This window comes from Microcaecilia unicolor, chromosome 10 (assembly GCF_901765095.1).
Source record: "Microcaecilia unicolor chromosome 10, aMicUni1.1, whole genome shotgun sequence".
Classification (NCBI taxonomy): Eukaryota; Metazoa; Chordata; class Amphibia; order Gymnophiona; family Siphonopidae; genus Microcaecilia; species Microcaecilia unicolor.
The window spans coordinates 131,223,781-131,250,845 of NC_044040.1; the positions used below are offsets into that span (position 1 = coordinate 131,223,781).

Here is a 27,065-nt window from a genome sequence, read left to right on the forward strand (position 1 = left end):
CTTTAAAAAGGTGTGAGCGAACACCATATTTATTTGTGCCCTTCTGTAACTCTTGTATTATATTGCAACTGTGATGCAGTAAGCCTCCATCTAATGGTTTTGCCATTGTTTTCCCTTTTCTCCTCAGCACTATATACCATTGCACATGCATAGAATGTGAAAAGATGAGGCAGCTGTTTGTAGGTCCTTGGTGGGCCTCCCCATCACCAATTTGGTATGCTTGTGGGTAAGGGTGTCTGGTGATCACACTGAGGACACATCATGTATGTGCTACCTAGGGTTATGTGCAAGAGTGTACTTGGCAGATCACAAGTGCTAGACAACAAATCTATTATTAATGTCACTCTGTGCTGTGGGGCTGTATGGTAAGGGGGAGGGAGAGAGGCTGGATGGCCATTTGTGTCCCTCAACAGTAAATAGCCATCCAGCCTCCGCGGCCCACCCCCCTGCACATAGGGCCATGGAGGTTGGAATGAACAGGTGGCCTTCTGTATGGGCACCATTATCACAGAAATGCATCAGCTTTCTCATTCACAGTTCACATTTCATGCAATGCATATTGCTGCCTCCTCTCACATCAACAGCACCATGTGGTTATATGTAATGCACAACGTACACACTGTTAGTTAAAATGTGAAAAATAATCTTTATGTACAGACCTCAACATATTCCCCCCCACACACAAAAATCCTCCAAAACCCCCACAAAAATTCCCCAACACCTCTACATATCCTCCCCAACCCCCCCTCCAACATTTCCTCCCCCAACATACAAACACCCCCTCCCCAAATACACACTGTCACCCCCTTCCCTCCCTCCCCCCGTCTAGGATGGGTGGCCACGGCCTCTACTCAAGGCCCTCTGTAGCAGGGTAATGAGCAGCAGCAGCACCACCCTCAGTGGGCCCTGCAGCTGCTCATTACCCTGCCGTATGAGTCGTAGCTCCTGCAGCACCTGGTTCTGGCCATCTACCAGGTGCTGCAGCACCTGGTTCTGGCCATCTACCAGCTGCTGCAGGAGCCACACAACAGTCGCAGGGCCAAGGGCTGGAGGTGGCCCAGGGGACACAGATGATGGCCCAGGGGATGGAGGTGGCCCAGGCGATGGCACTGCCTGAGGCGATGGAGGTGCCTCAGGGGATGGAGATGGCCGAGAGGAGGGAGATGCCTCAGACGGAGCTGCAGGTGGGGAGGGGTCCTCGTGAATGTCCTCATCAATTATGAGGACCCCCTCCTCCGAGTCCTCCTCCTCCTGGTGGGCCGCCTCCTGGCCTGGCTGCTTCTCCTCCTCCTCCTCCTCCAGGTGCCCCTCCTGGCCTGCCTCCTCCTCCTCCTCCTGGCTTGGCTCCTCCTCCTGCAGGTGGCCCTCCTCGTCTGCCTGCTCCTCCTGCTGGTGATGGAGCCCTGTGTATGTAAACAGAGTATGGATGAGATGAGCACATGCAACATGGCTTGCATAGTGCTGTAGCTGGGTGACCTGAGCCAGGGGATGGGGGAAGGTGTGAGGAGGCGTGGCCTATACCCATGGGGACTGAGATGCATCAGATGACATGACAGGGAACCCTGGAAGCTGCACTGACAAAAAACACACAGGACATGTTGGCAGATCACACTCATTGGGGACCAGCATGTTTGCATTGTGAGATGCAACGAGGGTTTGGTGACGTGTTTTTGTTGTTTTTAAGGGGGAGGGGCGGTGGAAAGGGCGTTTAGCACATTACTTTTATGTGAGGGAGGCCATGACATCCAGTAAAAGTAGGGCCTCAGGCAGGTCTACCAGGACACACTATCCACCCACCCCAGAAAGGGGGAGACTGAAGTGAGGCATGTCATCTCATTCATCTGGGGGGGGGGGGGGGATTGTCGTTGGAAGTTGCAGCCACAGTCATGGGAGGGCACCTGCAACCTGCATCCTTGATCTGGGACCAATAAATATGTTATTACTTATTAGTTGGCTATTAGCCACATGTTGTACAGGACATTTGCATTAATCAATATGTTTACAAATCAGTACAGGTGTCCTGTTTTTGAATACTTACGGCGAGCCCTGAGGTGCCGTCGCACTGCCCAGATGAGCTCAGGCCTCTCCCGCCTCATACGGCGGAACCTCCTCCGTAGGGACTCCAGGTCCCGGTGAACACCAAAGCGTCTGTAAGATATAAGTTTGTAGAGCAGGAGTCAGGGGATGGTCCTTCTTGCCCTCTGCCCACACATTCATTTGTTATTCAAATAGCAGAGAGAGGGTCAACACTGTTGGGGGGGGGGGGGGGGATCACCTCCATTGGTCCAGATTCATAGAAGCCACCTTTGTACAATTTTTGGGGGTGCTACCCCCAGTGGAGATCACCCCTCCCTGGATCCATACAAGGCATTTATTCTATATTGGGGGTGCTCAAGCACCCACAGCAGCCACCGAGTTGGCTCCTATGCAGATGATGCCATAGAGGTGGCCATGAGGCCAGAAAGTACCGTTTGTATGCATTATAATTTATGCTTGTAAAACTACTTTATATGTGTTATTATTACCCTGTTATCAAGTATAGTATACGTTTAATTGGTAAGAAAGAGGCCGGCCCGTTTTAGGGAGAGGCCGATCACAACTGAGCTGATGGCTAGCGAGGGTTAAGTTAGAAGGGAAGGGGTTTTGAGGCTGGAGAGCAAGGAAAGGGTTAAGGTAAGGAAGGGTGGGAGGGGAAGCAGGGGGATATAAACTAGGGTTGCTGACGTAGGGATTCGTCAGCAGCTTGAAGGAGAGGTGGTGAAAGGAGCTGACCCGGCCCACCCTCCCACTAGAGGAGGTTGTCGCAGCTGGCGCGGGGCATGGCGGTGATTATCCGGGGACTCTGGTGGTACACAGCAAGTGAGCGCAGAACACTGTTATGTTATTGGTGAATAATTGCCCAAATGTTAAGTGCAATACGAAGTACAATGTTATGCCTGAAGGTGGGGCAGGTTTACAGTTAATCCTGTGGGGATATGGCTTGTCTCCTAGCTTGGACGGCCAGGAGGCCAAGAACTTATCCGGGGCGTATCCTTAAACGGGATACACCATAGTCATCGGTTGCTATAAGAAAGCACAGGTCGGCGGTGGGTGTGCTCAGACGGCACCACCGGCAGCGGATTGGGGCGCATCATGAAGTAAAGCTGTGTACCCCAGGGCTTGAATTTGCCAAGTTATAAGAAGTTATGTATTACGGTAACATGTTAAGTTGCATTATGTGTAATAGAGTTTTTAAGTGCCTGGCTGCGGCCTTAATAAATTCCAAATTTAGTCGAAAAGTGGCTTCTGAGTATTATTGGGGATTATTGGGGTGATGAGAGTGTATGCCGAATGCTTCAGTTGTAATGTTTCCACTATTCCGATGTGTTGTAAGCCACATAGAGCCTGCAAAGAGGGGTGGGAAAATGTGGGGTTCAGAGGCAAGAAATAATTAAATAACGAAATACATTATTGTAGGGATGTGGGAATGGTCGTCCTTTCAAGAACATACATTTTATTAGTGATTGTGTATGTACCCATAGTACTCATTATCCTTGCATGCACACTCCAGTTACTGGCTACATTGATGAGGGAGGGAGCTGTTATATGTGTAAGTACAGGAGGGGGGGCAAACACTTACCTCTCCAGCCTCTCCCTGATGCGGGACCAGGCTCTCGTGGCCTGAAGCCTGGGGGACAGGTGGTGGTGGGTGATGAAGAGCCTGTGCCGGTGCCTAAGGCATAGCCGCACCAACAGCAGGCTCTCCTCCTCAGTGAAATTTGGCTCCCTCCTTAAATGCGCCATTTTTTCACTGAGAATAGGTGTGGGAAAAGAAGTGCCTTATATAGATGTCCTTGCGTGACGGACGTTGTCTCGTGCACAGCTCCATATATGGATGACCATCCCATATATGGCCCTATCAGCACATGGACGCCGTCGAAAGCATAGACATCTTTGACGTGCATGCCTGGTTGTTATGCGTGCGGAACTTGCCTTATATAGGTGAGTATGAAGCACCCGACCCTTTTCACATATACACAATATGCATATAGCTGCATGCAGTTCCGGACATCCAGAAAGGGCACATATGAGGAATATTCGGTGGAGCAGCATGATCTTTCTGTAGTTGTTGCGTAAAAACGTTCCTCATATTTTCCCGTACTTGGATGTCCAGAACAGCATGTACTGTACTTGCGGGACACCTATGTACATTCTTTTACACACTTTCTGATTTTGGGCGTTTGCACCTGCGATAATCGAACGTGTTAGGGCGCCCAATTTAGTCACGCTTATGCGCTCCTCATTTGGTGGTTTTGCTACAGGGATAATCGATTATCGAAAAACGCCCATACTATTTTTCCGATTATACATGCCTGATTTTGGACGTTTTCGTAAGGACGTCCTATTGCGTACTTGGACGCCCTTTCGATTATGCCCCTCTTTGGGGCTTATTTTTGAAGCACAAAAAAGTCCAAAAAGCGGCACAAATCGGCAGATGGACTTGTTTTTTTTTTACAAAACGGCCAAATTGCTATTTTCAAAACCCATTTTAAAGATGTTTTTCTATGCAGTTCATATGCAGTGCTTCCAAATCACAAGGAAGCTGTTGAGAATGTGATTTGGGCATTCCCAAAACTTGGATGTGTTTCTGCCATAATGAAACAAAACAAAAACATCCAGGGCTAAAAGTTAGACATCTTGGTCTAGACCTGTTTCAATCATGACTAAGTCACAAAAAGGTGCCCTAAGTAACCCCATTTAATCCCCCAGTAGTCACTGACCCCCCCCCCCCCTCCCTCCCTCCCCCAAGATGTGAAAGGAACAGTACATACCAGCCTTATGAAAGCTTCAGATGTTATGGCTAGTCCAATTAGAGCAGCAAGCAGGTCCCTGGAGTAGCCTAGTGGTCTGTGTAGTGCACTGCAGAGAACGGGACCCAGGCCCATATCCCACTCTAACTGTTACACTTGTGGTGGAAAGTGTGAACCGTCCAAAACCCACCAAACACCTACTGTACCCACATATAGGTCACATCTGCAGCCATAAGGGCTATTGTAGTGGTGTACAGTTGGATACAGTAGGTTTATGGTATGTACCTGGACCATTTATGTGATGTCCGTTGTCAGTCAAACTGATGGAAAGCATGGTAGCCAAACAACTTACAGATTACATAAACAAATTCTCAATATTACATGAATCACAGTCAGGTTTTCGCCCCCTCCACAGCACAGAAACAGTACTACTCACTCTCCTAGCCAAATTCCTATACAAGTGGATTTAGATCCTCTTATATAAATGTAGGTGAAGTAGATTGAAGTAGATTGAGAGCTGGGTTATAGTCGTAATAAAAACACATCCGGGTAAAAATGTCCAAGTTTTCATTAGGGACGTCTTTGTTTTTTTCGATTATGGGCAAAGGATGTCCAAGTGTTAGGCACGTCCAAGTCCCACCTTTGCTATGCCTACGACATGCCCCCTTGAACTTTGGCTGTCCTTGCGATGGAGTGCAGTTGGAGACGTCCTAAATCGGGTTTCAATTATACCAATTTGGACGTCCCTTGGAGAAGGACATCCATCTTTGATTTATGTCGAAAGATGGACATCCTTCTATTTTGAAAATGAGCCCATTAGTCTTCTTTCCCTACCTTTGTGTTGCTGTTGAGCTGTGACTCATTTGTACCATGACCACTACGCTGCTGATGCTTCCTACTGTATAAGAGAAGGCTCATAGATGGGTTTCCTGCCTAGTGAGTGGACCCCTTGATGTGGACTGTAGATAGCCTCCCATCTGGGTACTGGGTTAGAGACTGAATTTTTAGTTTTATTTTAGTGTGACATATGAAGATGAAGGGGTAGGATATAGATCATTCTGGGAAATTCTGGGTTTGTAGAAGCCTCTTTCCTCTACCAGTACAAAAAGGATGGTTTATAGATCACCTGTTTTGGCATCTCTGACTAATGAGGTCTTTTCTTCCTTTCATATTTTGGATTTATGTATTAGTGATGATATTACCTTTATTTTTATCAGATCTAGTACTATGTATAAGAAAGTCCTTATTTTTTATGAGCTTCTCACAGACTCTGATATTGAAATGTTTCTATCATGGAGAAGTGGGTGTAGGATATTCATGTTATTTTGAATAAATTAGGTTCATTTAGTTTTGTCAACTCAGATGTGAGCATCCCTTGGGTGGTGTTTTGGTTTTGTACATGCAGTCTTATATCTTTACTTGTTTTGGTATGTTTTCAGTTTCTGGTGTAAGGTTATTCTGCTACAAGCTATGGGGTGGGAATTTTTTGGGTCCATTTTCCTTCTAATTCTTCCAATTTCTGTTTACCCACTCTGACTGAAGACTTCTCAGAGCAATAGGTGATTTAAAATTTTCATGTTGATGTATTTTCACTCCCTGGTCAGATTGAAATGTTGTTGCCTGCTATTTTTCTTTTAGGGTGTGTGCAGATAATACAGTCTCCTATGCAAGAACATACCCTAGATTTATTTTCACTTATGATACCATCATTGAACATGATATGCTCCAGGGTTCAGTTACTGTACAACACAAGTTCTGTGATCTGATCGTTGTGAGGCCACCTATGCATGAAGGCCAAGTAGGCAACTATCTTGAGGCTGTTTTCTAAAGAATACATAGATGCCTATGGCATTTATATTTCAAGCATATAGACATCCCCAAAATGGTGAAATGGATGTCCATGTGCTTGAAACATCCAAATCCCAATTTTGCAAAGGCAGGATTTAGAAGTCCAACACTGTCGTACCTCCAAATAGCAAGGGGGTGTGGTGTAGGTATTTTTTTTGGGGGGGGGGGGGGGGGGGGGGACTAGGGATGGCTCAAATTCAAGACATCCAACAGTGATTACCAAAGTTGAAGAAAGGTGAATAAATGTCCAAGTCCAAAAAGAAAGGCGACCTGTTTCAGAAATATCCAGGGTACAATGTTAGGCATGCTGATACTGGTTACGCTAGTATTCTACCCAAGTGCTGTTATAGAAAAGGATCCTACTGCAAGATGCCCAGTTGTAGAATTGTCCCTTCAGTGTCTCCTCAATACAGGCATTAAGTGCATCTGTGCTAATTGCAAACAGTGTCAATGTGTGGTAATGAACATTTCAGTGCCGTAGCTGCAGAGAACATACTGGGTGTCAGGTTCTCAGGTTCAAAGCCCGCGGGGCTGGGCTCTGGAGCAAACGTGAGCCCTTGGGCTGCTGACGAGGAGCGACAGCAGCAGGCAAAACCCACCAACCAACACTGGGTAAGCACACCGGCAGGGACTGCAGGCACTGCCCAGCGAACCGGAACACATGGACTGGAATCCCCCGGACTGGGGAACACAGGACTGGAACACTGGACTGCAATTCCCCGGACTGGAACACACACCGGACCGGAGCACACTGGACTGGTCCCCCGGACTGGAGGACACAGGACCGGAACACGGGACTGGAGCACACTGGACTGGTCCACACAGCTTCACCTGCACTTAGCTACTAAGCCCCCCAGGAGTTGAGCTCATGGGTTCGAGTAGCCGGCAGGACTTACTGGACGACACAGGGACCAGGACTAGAACAAGCTGTAACTGAAGTGCACCTAACTCCTAAAGTGTTCCTAAGCCCAGCACCAACAGAAAAGCTCCTAAGCCCTCCACTAACAGCAGTGCTCCTAACAGGGGTGCCCCTACGCCCTACACTAACAGAAGTGCAGGGAAACCACAAGGGAAAAGGAAGGGAAGACAAATGCCAGACCTAACACTGGTACTTCCTAAGCACCAAGCTGCAGCAGCTAAACATGGGTCATGAGGAAAAGCGGGGCAAGCACAAGGAAACAAACAGGAAAGCAAAATACCCCAACAACAAAAGGTGCTTCCTAAACACTTACTCACAAGGGAGCTCCCAGCACCAAACTCCAGCACTGCACTAACAGCAGTGCTACACACCGTAACAAAAGTGAAAAACAGGGAAGACAAACACACAAGTCACAAGTGCACATTGCACTAAACTAACCTGGACCTAAAGCAAGTAGCCAGAAGCAAACGTTGCGAAGGCCCTGAAGGAAAGAACCCATTTCCTTATCAAGGCCCTCCCTGATGATGTCACACTCCCTAGACCCAGGCAACAGCACACTAACCCAGAGAACACACTGAAAACCATAGAGGCCCAACCCACACCAATGCAACACCGTGAAACACTTGAAGCCAGTACACCCAAAGAGAGTTAGAGCAACTCAGACTACCCACACAGGTACAGTATAGTGAAACAATTAGAGCCCTGCTGTTGGAAGCTGCCAGCACAGAGAGACAGAGCCAGCTCAGAAAGGACAGACAAAGAAACAGAAGCCAGCTAAGAAGCTGACCCCCAGGAAAGAGGTAAGTTTGAGAGGGGTTCAGACCCCAATCATAACACTGGGTATGCATCCAAAATTTACCACATAACCTTTGCATTTACTGCATGTTAATTTTTGCTGTTAAAGCTTGGTACTGCACCTTAGTAAAAGAGTCTCTGAAAACTGTTTTAATCTAAAAAGGTAACTGTCGTTAATGGGAGGTGCAAGCATCTATCTCGTTTTATTGGGTAGTTTTCAATGTGAAACTACACTTGTGCTATCAACTTGACAATCGGCACAGAAGAATGTAGACAAAAAGTACCTGAGTTTCTACCAAGGTAAGCAATTTGAAAATTGCATTCTAAATATTTTATAGTAAGAACATCAATTCAACAGTTATACATAAAAATCCCAACTTTTCTTTATACATGAATTTTAAGTGAGATTTCACTTGAGTGTAGACACACAAAGGACTTTGAGGTTAGCCACAGTACACCTTCCTGCTTACAGTGGTTACCTACAAAGTAATGCAAGATCCTTAGTTTTACTGACTGATGACAGAAACTGAGAGAGCAAATTAATAAAAATTGTTCAGGAATAGACTTCAGTGAGCATTTAGTCTTAGAAAAGCAACTTTAGCTAAGAATCACTTGAATAATCCACATTATAGGTATATGTTGAAAGTTTAGCTTCTTTGCCCAGCACCAATAATCAAGAGTAGACAACTTCCAGTCCTTTTCAACACCATTTATTGGGGTTTTCAGGATAACCCCAATGAATATACATAAGAGATTTGCATGCATACTGCATAAATTCTATGCAAATCCATCTTTTGCACATTTATTAGGTTATCAATAGAAATCAAACAAAATAAAACATGGAAAAGAAAATATGATACCTTTTTTATTGGACATAACATAAAAGGTATTTTCTTATTTTCTTTTCCATGTTTTATTTTGTTTGATTTCTATTGATAACCTTTAAGAGTGGACTAACACGGATACCACACCTCTCGCACATTTATTAGGAATGCAGTAAAAACTCAAATTGGTGTTTATGAGCACTAGAGGTCCTCTTCCCTTGCTAATGATTCAGGAGATGGTGAAAAATTACACTGTTAACCTATGTGACTGTTCATTCCCAATCCCAAATATGGTAATTAGTAATTGGTTTGAATTAGTATTTTTCATAGTCTGAATCTACAATATACAGTTTTGTCATAGCCACCAACATTTTCATCTTCTTCTAGTCCAATCGACTTTTGAATTGATTTAGTTTTGGATCAAAGCTATTCTGCTGGAAAATGTTTTATCATTTCCCCATTTTGAGTAACAAATAGTTTTCTTTGACGGTAGTGAAGTTTATTATTCCTTAATCTTAGAAGATGCTCCCTTGATTTGTTTGCAACTGCTTTGGTTAAAAAATTGCATGTGACAACCCTGAGAGGTCATTTGATATATTGCTATATTGAAATTAGATCCCTTAAATATCCTTCAATATATATGTAAGCCTCTATGCTCCTTTTACTAGTATAATGGCACTTTGTACTTAACAAATTGGGTATCCCTTTAAAGAATGGGTGTCCAAAACCAAACCTCATACTCCAAATGCGGCTTGGCTTTTTTCCTGGTTGAGGTTAGCAAATATTTCCCAATTTGCTTTGCATGATCCTTGAGAGTGGGAAAGATGGTCTAAGTATTTTTATTAATTAGATAAATGCATCTACATATTCTTGTGCCCCAAATGTATTACCCTGCACTTATCTGGACTACATCTCATCTGCCAATTGTTTATGCATTTGACCACAATATCTATCTTTCTATTTATTCCTTTTTCTATTCATAAAAATATCAAATGACAATAGTCCCAGGACAAATCCCCAGCAATCCCTACTTGTCATCTTATTCCAATTACTGTCTGTGCTGTTATATATATATTTTTCTTTTCATTCAGCGCGATTGTAACAGACCGTGAAGTGGTATTCTTAATCTCTATCTTTCTTAGGGCACTATTTACTAAGGCACGTTAGCGTTTTTAACGCATCTATAATTAGCACATGCGCTAACAATGTAGGTGCCTATAGGGATATTGTAGGCACATACATGTTTAATGTGCATACATGGTTAACACGTGTGAAAGACTAATGCGCTTATAGCGCGGTTTAATAAAGAGGGCCCTTAATTTGAAAATCAGCCTCTCATTTGACACAGTATCAAAAACTTTTGTAAAATCCACATAACCTCACTTAGGCCCTGTTACAAAGTCATGAAAGGGCTTACACGTGTGCAGTGCACATCAAAATGGTATTACCACTCAACTAGTGTGTGCGCCTGGCGGTAATTCAGAGTTTGGCATGTGACAAAAATCCGCGGTAGAAATTATTTTCTATTTTCTACCACGGGGGCATTCCCAGCAGTAATCAGCAGTCATCACACACTGAATGGTTACCACACAAGTAACATTTGAGCCTTTACTGCTAAATCAATGGGTGGCATTAAGGGCTCAGGCCGTAAATAGATGTACGCTCAAACCCCTCCTTTTTACAGACACGATGGAGAAATGGTCCAGGGCACATCCAATACACATGCCCACACTACCTCAGGACACTTTTAGTGTGCCTTTGTAAAAGGGCCCCTAAAAAAACATTCCATTGCCTCCGGTATAAATCTTATATCTGGGCAGAAATATCTAGTACATTTTGTTGAACTCTGATTTGAAAAGGTGAGTATTCAAACCTTTGTGATTTGAATGCACTTTTGATGGACTTCATAGAAAAACATCTGAAAATTGGTTTTGAAAATGTATGGGCAATTCAGTCAATAGCTATCACTGTCACTAAGGCTAACCATTATCAGTCATCCGTTCCTGTTAACAGATGCTGCCCCCTCAGTCCAAAAATATGGTACATTCAGGAAGGAAGTTAGTGTGGGCTACTATTAAGATGTGTTATTTTAATGTTAACCTTGGTTATTAGTAATTAGGTTTCATTGCCTAAAATGGGGCCAGTGCAAAAATAGCACAAGTTAGTTGTAAAATACGTGGTAGCAAAAAAACAAGGAGTGGGAATTGGATCAGGCTCTTTGAAAACAGATTCAGGACTCTCATATGTCTTGACACAACACACACATGCCTGCATCAGGAGTCTTATTTATTTATTTATTTATTTATTTATTGCATTTGTATCCCACATTTTCCCACCTATTTGCGGGCTCAGTGTGGCTTACAATAAGACATGAATAATAGAAATACATTTGTTACGACTAGGTTATGGATTACATTGAACAGAGTTGTGCGAGACATTCGAATATCAATGGGAGTATAACAATGGGACATCAACATAGAAACATTAGAAGGAGACAATGGGAAAAAAGGGCATTGTTAGAAACCTAGGCATATAATGTACATAGTTCCGTGAGTAAGTGAATGATTGACTGGATAAAGGGATGAGGGATCAGAAGTGGATGTGTATTGAGTTGGTGAACAGTGAGTGTGGTTTCTATGTGTTTTGGCTCTTTCCATAAGTTTGTTCAAACAGGTGAGTCTTCAGTAGTTTACGGAAGGAGGCTTGTTCGTTAATCGTTCTTAGGTTGCGCGGTAGTGTATTCCAAGACTTTGTGCTCATGTAGGAAAAGGTTGACGCGTGTATCGTCTTGTACTTCAACCCCTTGCAAGTTGGGTAGTGAAGGTTGAGGTGAGTTCGGGATGATCTTTTGGCGTTTCTGGGTGGTAGGTCTATTAAATCAGTCATGTACGCTGGGGCTTCACCGTAAATGATCTTATGGACTAATGTGCAAATTTTAAAAGTAACGCGGTCCTTGAGTGGAAGCCAATGTAGTTTCTCACGCAGTGGTTTTGCCCTTTCATATTTAGGTTTTCCGAGGATGAGCCTGGCTGCTGTGTTCTGGGCTGTTTGAAGTTTCCTCAGTATTTGCTCTTTGCAGCCTGCGTATAATGAGTTGCAGTAATCCAAGTGGCTGAGGACGAGGGATTGCACTAGGCTGCGGAAGACGAATCTTGGGACGAATGGTCTTATCCTTTTCAATTTCCACATGCTGAAGAACATCTTCTTGGTTATGTTGTTTGCATGAGTTTCGAGTGTTAGGTGGCGGTCGATAGTCACACCGAGGATTTTTAGCGTTTCTGAGATTGGAAGTTTTAGGTTTGGTGTGTTTATCACGTTGAATTCGGTTGTGTTGTATTGGGAGGTGAGTATCAGGCATTGGGTCTTTTCTGCGTTTAGTTTCAGGCGGAATGCATCTGCCCATGTGTTCATGATATGTAGACTTTGATTGATTTCGTTGGAGATTTCTTTGGTGTCTTGTTTGAATGGGATGTATATTGTCACATCGTCGGCGTATATGTATGGGTTTAGGTTGTGGTTTGATAGGAGTTTTGCTAGAGGGATCATCATTAGGTTGAATATGGTTGGCGATAGAGGTGATCCTTGTGGGACTCCACATTCAGGTATCCATGCCTTGGACTTGGTTGAATTTGATGTGACTTGATACGAGCGCAGGGTTAGGAACCCCTTGAACCAATTCAGGACATTTCCTCAGATGCCAAAATATTCAAGTATGTGTAGTAGGATTCCATGGTCAACCATGTCGAAGGCGCTTGACATGTCAAATTGTAGGAGGAGTATATTGTTGCCAGTTGCAATTATTTGTTTGAATTTAGTCATAAGGGTGACTAATACTGTTTCTGTGCTGTGATTCGAACGGCATCCTGATTGGGCATCATGCAGTATTGAATGTTTGTCTAGATAGCTTGTGAGTTGTTTAGTTACCACACCTTCGGTTATCTTGGTTATTAGTGGTATGGATGCTATTGGCCTGTAGTTGGTTATTTCGCTCGTGTTTTTCTTTGTGTCTTTAGGAATTGGTGTGAGTAAGATTTTTCCTTTTTCTTTTGGGAAGAGTCCATTTTGTAGCATGTAGTTTATGTGGTTTGTTAGGTTTATTATGAATTGTTGAGGAGCAGATTTCATGAGGCTATTTGGACATATGTCTAGTTTGCAGTTGGATTTGGCATATTTTTTGAGAGTTTTGGAGATGAGGTCTTCTGATAATAGTTCAAATTCGGTCCAGGTTCTGTCTGCTGGGTGTGTTCTTTCTTCTGGATCTAGACAGTCTAGGAGAGTGGTGTATTCTGTAGGGCTGGCGGGTATTTTGTGTCGTAATAGTACAATTTTCTCCTTGAAGTGTTTTGCAAGGTTGTCGACACTTGGTATATCTTTGCCATTGGTTGTAACAGGTGTGGTGTCTAACAGTTTGTTCACAAGGTTGAAGAGTTTATGTGTGTCTTTGTAGTTTGGTCCTATTAATGTTTTATAATGTAGTATTTTTGTCTGTTTGATGGTGTATTTGTATTTTCTCCGAAGTTGTTTCCAGTCATTTAGTGTTTGTTCATCTCTCTTTTTGTTCCAGGCTCGTTCAAGTCTCCTGACTTGTGTTTTCAGTTTTTTTAGTTCTTTGGTGAACCATGGATTTGCATTTTTCCTGTGTGATGTTCTGGTTTGGGCTGGGGCAATTTTGTCTAATGTTGTTGTGCTTATATCGTCCCATTCTTGGAGGAATTGGATGGTGTTAGCGTTTGTAGTCCATTCGCTCTGGTAGATTTGTTGCCAGAATGTTGTGGGGTCTATTTTTCCTCTCGTTGTGTAGGTTGTTCGCTCATGTTTATTGATTGTGTTTAGTTGTGTTTTTCGCCAGTAAAGAGTGACGTTTGCTTTATGGTGGTCTGACCATAATGTGGGTGTCCATCTTGTGTTGGTGAGTGTGATAGTTGAGTCCGGTTCGAGTCTATTTGTTATGATATCTAGTGTGTGTCCTTTTTCGTGGGTTGGTTGTAAGTTGGGTGTTTACAGATCCCAGAGTTGTAGGAATTCTTTGAATTCTCGTGTGCTTGGTAGGGTGTCATCTTCTTGGTGTAAGTTGATGTCACCTAGTATGAGGATGTTTGAGGCTGATACGCAGGTATTCGAGATGAAATCCATGAGTTGTGTTTGGGTGTCTTGCCATTTTCCTGGTGGCCTGTAGAATAGGATTGTGTTAAGGTGTCCTATTAGGCTTGGATGGTTGATTCTTGTCGATGCAATTTCGAGTTGTCGTGAGGTAGATTCGCCTGTGATTGTGATGGTGAATTCAGGTTTGTATATTATAGCTATTCCGCCTCCTCTTTTTTCTCCATTTCTTGTCCAGTGCGTGATTTTGTATTCTGGTAGGCATGTTTGTAGGATGGCGGGGTCTGTAGGACTATGGAACCAGGTTTCTGTGATAAATAAGAGGTCTAGTTTGTCTGTGGTAATCCAATCTAGTATGTCTACTGAGTTGCTTACTGCAACTCTTGATGCGTATACTTGACAATCACATCTATCCTTGGCAATACGTCTTATAAAATAAACATAAGCTGCTATACATACATTTTGCTTTCATCAGTGGTCTTTTTAAAGACCAGCTTATGTTTAATTTCACATTGGGAGTACTGAGTCTGTTTTTGAAGAACCTGAACCAGTTCCCACTCGTTTTTCTTTGCTTTGCCCATACTGTGGGACTTGTGTGTTCTTTCCTCTCTTTGTGGTCATTTTTGCAAAATACATGGTAGCCCATGTTGATAACTTTCCCCCTCAATGTCACCCTTTAATATAAAAAAAAATATATTTAAAGAGACAGGAGTTTCAGAATGTCTTGTTTTTCAAAGAATGTTTTTGTTTGTAATAATGATTCTTCAGCAAACATAATTAGTTTAATAGCACAGAACATTTATCCTAAAACAGCCTCAATAATGTGGCTTGGAGTCCCTTTTACTAAGCATCTATGCACACCCAATGCACGCCAAAATGGACTTACCACCCGACTACTGAGTGGCTTTTGCGGTAATTTCATTTTTGGCGCACATCCGCTATGCACGGCTGAAAGTTTTCTGGTGCGTGTAGCAGACGTGTGCCAAGTGGCATCTGACACACATAGGTCATTACTGCACAAATTCTTTACCGCTAGGTCTATGGCTGGCAGTATGTTCTGAGACCCAAAATGGATGTGCGGCAATTTTGATTTTGCAGCACATCCATTTTTGGGGAAAGAGAAAAAGGCCTTTTTTTACAGGCACGCTGAAAAATAATTCTGCACGTGCCCTTAACCCGCACCTACACTACCGCAGGCCACTTTTTATCACGGCTTTGTAAAAGGATCCCTTGGATAGCCAAATTCAATTTCAAAATTGTAAGTTTTATGTTAAACTACACTGCTTTATACAGCCTTGGGTGAATCTATTCATAAAGGTGGTTAATAAATCCCAATAAGTAAAACAGAACCAATATATGTACAAAAAAGTGTCACAAAAAATTGAACTGTCTTAGAATGGTTGCAAACAGTGGATTCTCCAAAATTGCTGATACCAGAAAAATCTTCACAGAGCTGGTGCTGTTAAATAAATGCCTTTCCTTAATTGCTTCAGGGACTAGGTAAGGGCTTGCATATATCAATATAGATTGCGTCCATAAATAATCCACAGCCACAACTGATACTCATGCCAGTATTCAGCATGCTTCTGAATGGCTAGTGAGCAGCCTTAGATACAGCAATTTATTTATTCATTCACTTGTTGCATTTGTATCCCACGTTTTCCCACCTCTTTGCAGGCTCAATGTGGCTTACAATACATCATGAATAGTGGAAATGAGAAGAGAATAAGCAATTGGTATTACAGAAGGATTTTGGGTTACATGATAATGATAAAGCATAATAGTGAAATAACAAGAAAGCATTATAAGACAGTTCTGGATACATATGGGGATTCACATGTTTTGATCTTTGTGATATGTCTTGTCAAAAAGATAGGTCTTCAGTAGTTTGCGGAAGCTGGCTAGTTCATCGATTGTTTTCAGGTTGCGCGGTAGCGCGTTCCAGAACTGTGTGCTCATATAGGAAAAGGTTGATGCATGCATTAGTTTATATTTTAGGCCTTTGCAGTTGGGGAAGTGAAGATTAAGGAATGTGCGGGATGATGTTTTGGCATTCCTGGGTGGTAGGTCTATCAGGTCTGACATGTAGGCTGGGGCATCACCATGGATGATTTTGTGAACCAGGGTGCATATCTTGAACGCGATGCGTTCTTTGAGTGGGAGCCAGTGTAGCTTCTCTCATAGGGGTTTAGCACTGTTAATATGTGTTCTAGCTTGAGACCTATCCACTGGAATGGTGATGGGCCAAGATACACGGTTCTAACCAGCTGAAAAGCACTGACTAGGCCTGATAAGCAGCTGATGGCCTTATAGCAGAGAACCTGCAAGAGCAGGACTGCTTGGTGAGTCTTAAGGAAACCTGGTACAACTTTCAAATTGAGTGTTACGCTTAAGATGAGGAAATTAGAGACAAAAATGGTAAAGACTTTGGTTCTTAAGATGGAGAATGTCTTTATAAAATGGCTCTCAGTATCATAAGATATGAAGACACAGATCTCTCTCTTAGGATTGGAAAAGAGGAAGTGAAAGTGTCGAAATTGGCACTATTAAGCAATCTTTGAGAGGAGGGGCAGGTGGGCACCTGACCGACGGTTAAGTATGATTCAGAGATTAAGCAATATTAGAAAAAAAAAAGTCCCTCTCTATAGACTTGTATGTGGACCCAATACTATATAAGGAGTGGGCATCGGAGCTGTCTTCGGAAGATTTCCCCAACGCATCTTAGGGAGCAGAGCTCTGGCCGGTTGGATCCAGAATCTGTCCATTGAATGTACCAGATTAAAGCTTGAATTTGGTAAGAATAAAAAGACTATTTCTGTTACTAAGCTGTTTTCTGTCTTTGTTTCAATTCATCCTCTATCTGTCATCTGTTTTATAAAGTATCACACACACACAAGTAAGATTCCTCACTGAAACAGTTTTCATAGATTTTATGTGGGAACATAAATGGCCCAAGATTCACTTAGATCCACATAGACAGAAAGCTGTGGTCATGGGAATTAGATTTGAACTGCGCCTTCTGATGCCTCCCCAGCGGCGATACCCATGGGAAGGGGTGTCACTGGAATTCAGGGAGGCGGTCCACAAGATCTTAGAAGAACAAACCCTCTGTACACCTCCGTGTGGAAGGATCCCACAGGGGTCTAGAGAGAAGTAGATTAAAAACAGCACTTTCATACTTTGATTTTCTGAATATGAGTCTGGCTGCAGTGTTCACACAGGCAGCTCCGCTCCCCTTTGCCGCGTCCATCCGGCCCTCTCTGATGCACTTCCTGTTTACGTAGGGCCAGATGGACGTGGCAAAGGGGAGCGGAGCTGCCTGTGTGAACGGCAGTGCTTTGCGACGGGCGAAAAAGAGAATGCAGCGGAGCCTGGGGAGAAGAATTATTTTAAAGGCAGGCATGCAGGCAACGCTGCTGAACACTGCCTCCCGGACGGCCATACCCGGTGGAGCCGCAGGAGAAAAGGCAGCGACAGCAGCGAAGGATATTGGATGGGCGGGCCTGGAGGGAAAGTGGCTGAGAGCTGCTGGACATGATGGGAGGGAGAGGAGGAAGGGACTGGAGGGAAGGGACAGAGCTGCTGGACATGGGAGGGAGAGGAGGAAGGGGCTGGAGAGCTTCTGGACATGGAAGGGAGAGGAGGAAGGGGCCGGAGAGCTTCTGGACATGGGAGGGCGAGGAGGAAGGGACTGGAAGGAAGGGACAGAGCTTCTGGACATGGGAGGGAAAGGAGGAAGGGGCTGGAGAGCTTCTGGACATGGGAGGGAGAGGAGGAAGGGACTGGAAGGAAGGGACAGAGCTTCTGGACATGGGAGGGAAAGGAGGAAGGGGCTGGAGAGCTTGTGGACATGGGAGGGAGAGGAGGAAGGGGCTGGCGATCTTCTGGACAAGGGAGGAAGAGGAAGAAGGGACTGGAGGGAAGGGACAGAGCTGCTGGACATGGAAGGGAGAGGAGGAAGGGGACTGGATGGATGGGAGAGAGCTGCTGGATGTGGGAGGAAGAGGGGGAGGAAAACTGGAGGGAAGGGAAACAGAAATACCAGACCAAGGAGATGAAGGAAAAGGGAACAAATACTAAACGAAGGGAGGGCGGGGTGGGTAGGCAGGCAGGCAGGGAATCAAGCAACCAAACCAGATGCTGGAAAGGGGAGAGAGTGAGAGGGAGAGAAGCTGGATGGGGTAGGGTCAGAGAGGGTAGAGATATAATGGCACTGGGGACAAAGAGAGGGGAGAAGCTGGACAGAGAAATATAGGGACACAGAGAAAGGGGGATATTAAACATGAAGAAAGATAGAGGTACAGAGATGGAAGAAGATGGATAGTGGACATGGAGAGAAAGTAGAAATATCAAATGGACATGAGACCTTGGTGAATGAGTTAAGAGAAGACAGAAGGATGTAGAAACCAGAGCCTGGGACCAACATGACTTGGAAAAATAAAATGAGCAGACAACAAAAGGTAGAAAAAAGAATTTTATTTTTCTATTCTGTGACTAGAATACGTCAGATTTGAAATGTACATCCTGCCAGAGCTGGTGTTAGAATATGGCTGGGGCCCAAGGCAGATATTTAGGAGGGGACCCCAAAGCTTACTAACAGGCTGCACCTTCTTCAGCTTCCAGGTGGCCTGGGGTTCTCTCTGGCTAGGGAGTCAAATGCAGTTGCCCTAGTTGTACCTCCCCTAACACTGTCTCTTGCATGTGCTATCATATTTTGAATAGTATAGGAAAAATGCATCTCTTTGTATTTCTCTGTGCTGTGCTAAATGCAAGGTCTGGCTTCTTGGGATTTTGATTTAATTTGTTTATGATTTGTGGTCACTTATTTTGTATTTGGCATTTGTGTTCTGTGTGTGTGACCAACGTATTCTGTTAGCATCAATTTTCTATGTACTATTCTATAGTACTTTGGCTTGTTCAGATTTCTTGATGTATTGATATTTTAGGGCCCCACTGTAATATTTAGGGCATATTTGGGGGAAGCATATGTATGTTGGCGGACCGTGGCTCAGTGGAGGATGAAGAGTGCACCCTCTTATAGTTCCCCTAGCTCTCAATGTGGCCTGCAACCACTGAGGCCAGCACTGCTACTCCCATTGAAGTTAATGGGAGTGGGGTAGGTGTGCGATAGGAGTAGGGGCGTCGGCAGGGCATATCAGGTGGCAGGTGTTTCTCTAGTGCCCATCCATCCAACCTGTTGGCCCACCCAAAAATTGCCTTCTGGCTACGCCACTGATCTAAGACACTTCACAATTCTCAATAAAGCCACCTTCATCTTTGTAAAATACTAGGACACCGCTCCTGCAGCCCCTCCATTCATCAAAACTAAAATAGTAATATTAATTATGCATTTAAACAAGCCTGCACTACACAAGCGCACAGAGGATAAAACTATTGGACTGATAATTGATTAAGAAAGGATAGTGATAGGAGTGTACTACCATCTGCCTGGCCAGGATGAACAGACAGATGTAGAAATGTTATTGGAAATTAGGGAGGCTAACAAACTGGGCAACACAATAATAATGGGTGATTTCAATTACCCCGATATTGACTGGGCATGCTAGGTAGGTAAAATTCCTTGATGAAATCAAGGACTTAGTCAAGTCCTTAGTGGAGCACATGATCTGGTGCGGGAGGTAATGGTGATGGGGCCGCTTGATAACAGTGATCATAATATGATCAGATTTGATATTAGCTTTGGAGTAAATATACACAGGAAATCCAATACAGTTCAAAAAGGAGACTATAAATAAATGAGAGGAACGGTTAAAAAAAAAAATTCTGGAAGCACAGGCCAAATATATTTTGTGTATTAAAAAAGGAAGGAGGAAGACCAATTGACAGCTGGCATGGTTAAAATGTGAGGTGAAGGAAGCTATTCGAGCTAAAATAAAATCTTTCAGAAAATGGAAGGAAGCGACTGAAAATAATAAGAAACAACATAAGGAATGTCAAGTCAAATGCAAAGCACTGATAAAGAAGGCAAGAGGGACTTTGGAAAAAAGATTACGCTGGAGGCAAAAACACATAGCAAAAATGTTTTTAGGTATATTAAAAGCAAGAAGCTGGTAAAAAAATCAGTTGGACCGCTAGATGACCAAGGTGTATAAGGGGCAATCGGGGAAGACAAAACCATAGCGGAGAGATTAAAGGAATTCTTTGCTTCGGTCTTCACTGGGGAAGATTTGGGAGAAGTATCATTGGCAGAAATGGTTTTCAAAGCTGACGAGTCAGTGAAACTGAATGAAATCTCTATAAACCTCGAAGGTATAATGGGGCAATTTGACAAATTGAAGAGTAGCAAATCTCCTAGACCGGATGGCATTCATCCCAGAGTACTTATAGAATTGAAAAATGAACTGGTGGAACTATTATTAGTAATAATGTAATTTATCTTTAAAATTGAGCGTGGTACCGGAAGATTGGAGGGTAGCCAATGTAATGCCAATATTTTAAAAAGGTTCCAGAGGGAATCTGGGAAATTATAGATCAGTGAGCAGTGGCGTTCTGACCCTAGCTGACACCCGGGGCGGATCGCCGATTCGCCCCCCCCCTCCGGGTGCAGCGCGACCCCCCCCCCGGCGAAATGACACCCCCCCAGGTGCACGCCGCTGGGGGGGGGGTGCCGCGGTGCGCGCCTGTTGCCCTGTTTCAGTCCGATTTCGCAATTCGCATGTGTTCACTGCTCCCTCTGAGTCTGCCCCGGAACAGGAAGTAACCTGTTCCGGGGCAGACTCAGAGGGAGCAGTGAACACATGCGAATTGCGAAATCGGACTGAAACAGGGCAACAGTCACGCGCCGCGGCACCCCCCAGCAGCGTGCACCCGGGGCAGACCGCCCCCACCGCCCCCCCCCCTTGGCACGCCACTGCCAGTGAGATTGATGCCAGTGCCATGCAAAATGGTAGAAACTATTATAAAGAACAAAATTACATAGCATATGCATGAGACAAAGCTAACATGGATTTAGTGAAGGATAATCTTGCCTCGCCAATCTATTACTCTTCTTTGAAGGGGTGAACAAACATGTGGTTAAAGGCAAGCCAGTTTATATTGTGTATCTGAATTTTCAAAATGCGCTTGACAAAGTACCGCATGAAACACTCCAGAAGAAATTGGAGAGTCATGGGATAGGAGGTAATGTCCTATTGTGGATTAAAAACTGGTTAAAGGATAGAAAAGAGAGAGTAGGGCTAAATGGGCAGGAAGGAAGTCAGTGTGGGCTACGAGATGGAGATAAAAAGTGATTTTGTTTGAGTCCAAGATGGCCGCCGAATGAGACGGACGTGTTTTTAGAGTCTCTCTCATTTCCTGAGCAATACCAGTAATATGCCGAAGAGGAGAGGAAGGGCTGCAGCGACTGCCTCCCAGCAGCCGAGGAATCCACCTTCTTTAAGCTCGATTGAACCTTTTTTGCAGAGAGCCGCAGGCATGGTTTTACCGTCGACGGGCGGCCCGCTTGTTCACCCACTAGCTGGAGAAAGCGGAGTGAACACTGGGCTGGAAGTTTCGTTAAGCCCGGACGGCAGAAACCCGCCTCCCCAGCCAATAGGAAGCAGTTCTCCGATGAAGGCGTTCTCGACCGCGAAGACCGGAGAGTCAGGTAGCGGAGGGGAACGGGAGGCAATTTTATCTTCGTCAGAAGGTTTGGGGAGTTTGTTAACCCCCACTTTGGCTGCTTCCATAGAAAGAAGATCAGCTGAGGAGACGATAGGAACAGTTGGGAATGTGAGTCTGATGCACACTGAGGTAGAAGAGATTTTTCCTTTTAAAAAACCTACCGAAGTAACTTTAGACAATCTCTGGCATCTAATTGTGGAACTTGGCAAGGCTTTATGCCCTCAGACGAAAAAGATGTCTGAAGAAATTTCTTTATTGGATGGGAAACTGAAGGAAGTAGAAACTAAACTTAATTCAGTGGCTTCACAAACTGAACATCTTGAAAAAGAAGTACAACAGATACAAACTTTGCAAACAACAACTGTTAAAGATTTGGTAAACCTAAGGAGAAAATCGGAGTTTCTTGAAAACAGTTTAAAAAATAATAACTTGCGTTTTATAAATTTTCCCTTGCAACCTCTGATTTCTCCGAGGGAAATGCTAAGAAATTACTTTAAAGAAGTTCTGGAAATTGGAGAAGACCAGTTCCCTCCTATCTCCCAGGTTTTTATATCTCGGGTAAAAGAGAAGAACAGCATTTAAATAACCAGGCAATAGATGTCTCTGCATTGATAGAAAGTTCAGATAGTGAACAATTAACTGCTTCAACCCTACTTGCCACGGTAGCGTTGACCTCAGACAAGTCATGGATATTAAAGAAATTTTTCCAAAAAAAAGAGAAAACCTTTAGAGGATTACAAACTCGGATATTTCCTGACTTGTCGAGGGACACGCAGAAGCGTAGGCAAAGGTTTTTGCAGTTGAAACAGGAGACGCTCCAGTTAGGAGCAACGTTTTATTTAAAATACCCATGTAAATGCTTGGTAAATTATCAGAATGTTAAATATGTATATTTTGACCCTTCCCAATTGGGTTCCTTTTTAACATCAAAGAGAGCTCTATAAGTGTGTATATACCAAGCCTGTAACGCTGAAATCTTGTTTTTTTTTGGTTAAAGTATATTTGAAACATTAATTTCTTTTCCTTATATCTCCAGTTATTGAAAACTTGGACTCAGTATTGTGGACTTTAAAGCATCTAAAAAGGAGATATTTTTCTTTATTTTTGAGGAATTTTTGGGCAAATTAGTTTCTTTAGTTGCTTTTTTCCTGTCAAGTAAATTTACTTGTGATTTTGATTGAAATAACAATAAATAAAAAAAATTAAAAAATGATTTTGTTGTTAATGCTGGTTCTTCAGCTAAAATAATTGTTTTTAAAAACAGAGAACAATTTATGCTAAAACATCCTGAATACTTATGTGGCTTGGATAGCCAAACTCAATTTCAAAATTCTAAGTTTTATGTTTAACTGCACCTAGGAAAATCTATTCATAAAGGCGGTTACTAAATCCCAATAAATAAAACAGAACCAAAATATGTACAAAAAAAAGTGTCACAAAAAAACTCAACTCTTAGAATTGTTGCAAAAGGTGGATACTCCAAAATTGCTGATACCAGAAAGTTCTTCACACAGCTGGTGCCATTAAATAAATGCCCCTCCTTAATTGCTTCAGGGACCAGGAAAGGGCTTGCATGTATGAAATAGACTGTGTCCATAAAAAAAATCCACAGCCTCAACTGATACTCATGCCAATATTCAGCATGCTTCTGAATGACCAGTGAGCAGCCTTAGTTACAGCAATTACTATTTGCTGCCTTGGCTATGCACTGTTCCTTATGGTCCCTTACCCAATTTGTAAGCATATTCATTATTTCTTACTCGATTACAGTTCCTCATTGAATTGTATGATTTGTTCTCAATAAAACCACATTCATCTTTGTTAAATATTACAACACCACTCCTGCAGCCCCTCAAAATAAAATAATAATATTAATGATGCATTTATTCAAGCCTGCACTACACAAGAGCACAGAGGATAAAACTATTAGACTGAAATCGATTAAGAAATGCATTCTGTGTAACATATGTACCCACTTCTGCAATTATGTCTGAAATTTTGTAGCTGAGTGGCAATACTATACAAAGTAGCTAGCCATCAAATTATCCCAACTGACTCTATACCATGCATATACTGTATCTATCTGCTCTTGATCTCTCAATTATATGGTAAGCTGTATTGTAGAAAATCTTTAGCAAGTTGAATGTTCTATTGCATGCTTATTAAGTGTATCATTAGTATTATGCTAACATTGAATTCCAGTGCTGTTAAATGTGTATATTGTTGATACTGTTTCATGATAGTTCTATTATTAGGTTTCAATTTACTGTTTTCAAGTTTACCCCATTTATTGTATTTATCTGTATTCTTGGTTATTTGGGTGACTCTCTTCATAAAGGCAGCTAATAAATCCCAATAAATAAATAAAGTACTTTGGAGGTCCTGCATTCAATTCCCCTGTCATTTACAGCTCCAGGAGGAGTTCCACTCATCCTACTAATGGCTGGACTTCGTACCCTGACCGAAATATCACTGAAATGACTGGGTTAAGTACATTGGGATGGGAATATAAACTAGGGGAAACACACATTTAGACCGAAAGAGAGACTGGTTCCTAGTCAGATGGATACCCAAAGGAGCAGGAAAAATCTACTTCATAAAATTGAATTCTGTACCACACAAAGACAAAATTATGCAACTTGAAGGATTTATCATTGAAACAGTTGTATTTTTCCTTACCTATGTTTCCATTGCAAGAATTTCATCCTGTCTCTGATAGCTTTGAAGTGACAAAGTGACATAGGATCTGTTCTTCCTTCTGTACTGTCACAGGTGAAGATTATTCAACTATGTAGTGGTGCCCAACTATGCACCATGCAGCAGGAAATGATTAAGTAAGGACTGACTGTTTTTAAAGCATAGAATAAGAACAGCCCAAGATAAACACAAGACTTAACGAACCCAGGATTTGTTTAACCTATGTAGTGGTGCCCAACTATGCACCCTGCAGCAGGAAATTATTAAACGATGACTGATTGTTTTTAAAGCATAGAATAAGAACAGCCCAAGATAAACACAAGAATTAATGAGCCCAGGATTTGTTAACAAGACAAAAAGTGGATTTAAAAGCTCTTGTGTGTAGCAGGCTGTCAATGCACTCTTTCCTAAGCTATAGCAGGAAAACATTCTGGGTCCCTGCTCCAGAGAGGTGCCAATCAAGTCCGAATGTACTGAGAAACTAGCTCAATAGTATTTACACTTGAGTTTTTCGAGGAAGGTATGAAATTCTAAGCTAAGGGAGGAACCTTGTTTCTCCTCCCCAAGAGGCAATCCCGTATGAAGGAGATGTAAATCTGTACTGAGTGGTTATTCCACTCTGGGGCCCACTAGATCCTTGGATTCCTTTTACATAAGTACCTAAGTAATGCCACACTGGGAAAAGACCAAGGGTCCATCGAGCCCAGCACCCTGTCCACGACAGCGGCCAATCCAGGCCAAGGGCACCTGGCAAGCTTCCCAAACGTACAAACATTCTATACATGTTATTCCCGGAATTGTGGATTTTTCCCAAGTCCATTTAGTAGCAGTTTATGGACTTGTCCTTTAGGAAACCGTCTAACCCCCTTTTAAACTCTGCCAAGCTAACCGCCTTCACCATGTTCTCCGGCAATGAATTCCAGAGTTTAATTACGCGTTGGGTGAAGAAACTGTTTCTCCGATTTGTTTTAAATTTACTACACTGTAGTTTCATCGCATGCCCCCTAGTCCTAGTATTTTTGGAAAGCGTGAACAGACGCTTCACATCCACCTGTTCCACTCCACTCATTATTTTATACTAGTAAAAAAGGCCCGTTTCTGTTTTAAAGGAAATGGGCGCTAGCAAGGTTTTCCTGGGAGTGTGTATGTTTGAGTGAGTGTGTGTAAGAGTGAGTGTGTGAGAGAGAGTGAATGTGCGAGTGTGTGTGTGACAGAGAGAGAGTGAGACTGGGTGCGAGTATGTGTGTAAGAATGAGAGTATGTGCCAGGGTCCACCCTCCCTCCCAGTTCCAGGGTCATCACCCCCCCCCCCCCAGTCTGTTTCCCCGTTGCAGGGTCCTCCCTGTTTCCCCCTCCCCCCTCCCAGTTGCAGGGTCTGTCTGTCTCCCCCTCCTTTTGTCCTTGACATTTTAAGGCACTGTCTATCAAGAATTTTAAAAGGACAATGTGCAGCAGCAGCTCCTAGGTTTTCTTGTTTTTCAGTGTATGCCAATGAGGGCTGCGTAGGGGAGTGGAAACAGAGATTAACCAATGTTCTTCTTTGCTTACCCTAGACTTGCTGTGCTGTCTTCCATTCCTGTCTATTAGACGTCCTGCAGCATGTGCTAGGCTTGGTTGCTTTGTTGTGATTGAACGGGGATGAGCGATGAGCTGCAGTCGGACCCGCTGGTCTTTCCCTCCCCCCTCTTGCGAGTGGACCGCGACCGTCACTGTGATCCCTCACCGGCCTCCTCGACATTGGACAGTCGGTGCAGCATCTTGCTTGCCGTCTCGCCGCCCTCCCTCTCTGTCCTCTCCAACAGTGCGAATCAGGAGTTGGAGAGCAGAGGGAGGGCGGTGGCGGTTTTTGGAGGGCGGTTAGTGTGCGCGTGTGGTTCGGGAGGTTCAGGCAGTCTGGTGCGATTCCTAGGCAGGGGGAGGAGTAGGGAAACATGCTCCGCGTGTTTCCCTACTCCTCCCCCTCCACATTGGACACTTGCGGCTCCTCCACTCTCCCTGACATTTCCCTACTCCTCCACCTCCACATTGGACACTCGCGCCTCTTCCCTTCTCCCTGATGTTTCCCTACTCCACCTCCACAGTGGACACTCGTGGCTCCTCCCCTCTCCCTGACGTCACGATCTACTCCATGAAGGACACCACCACCGGAAGCCTCCAGGCAGCCTCAGAACGTTGGAGGTGAGCTTTATTATATAGGATACCTCTATCCTATATAATAAGAGAACGGCGGAGGTGGTCCCTCTTCACAAAAATGGTGATAGGGAAGAAGCTGGAAACTACAGGCCGGTAAGCCTCACTTCGGTTATTGGAAAAGTAATGGAAGCGATGCTGAAGGAAAGGATAGTGAATTTCCTAGAAGCCAATAAGTTGCAAGATCCGAGACAACATGGTTTTACCAGAGGGAAATCGTGCCAAACGAATCTCATTGAATTCTTTGATTGGGTAACTGGAGAACTGAATCATCGACGT

General features: G+C 43.7%; 1 protein-coding gene across 1 annotated transcript in view; it reads right to left on the minus strand.

The window, feature by feature from the left end:
• Nucleotides 1-24,728, minus strand: part of GAL3ST2 (galactose-3-O-sulfotransferase 2) — a 155,019-nt gene extending 130,291 nt beyond the window's left edge. The window contains exon 1 of the mRNA XM_030217177.1: nt 24,579-24,728. Within this exon, the coding sequence (XP_030073037.1) occupies nt 24,579-24,640 (62 nt within the window). The 5' untranslated portion in view covers nt 24,641-24,728. The remainder of the gene's footprint in view (nt 1-24,578) is intronic.
• Nucleotides 24,729-27,065: the final 2,337 nt, after the last annotated feature.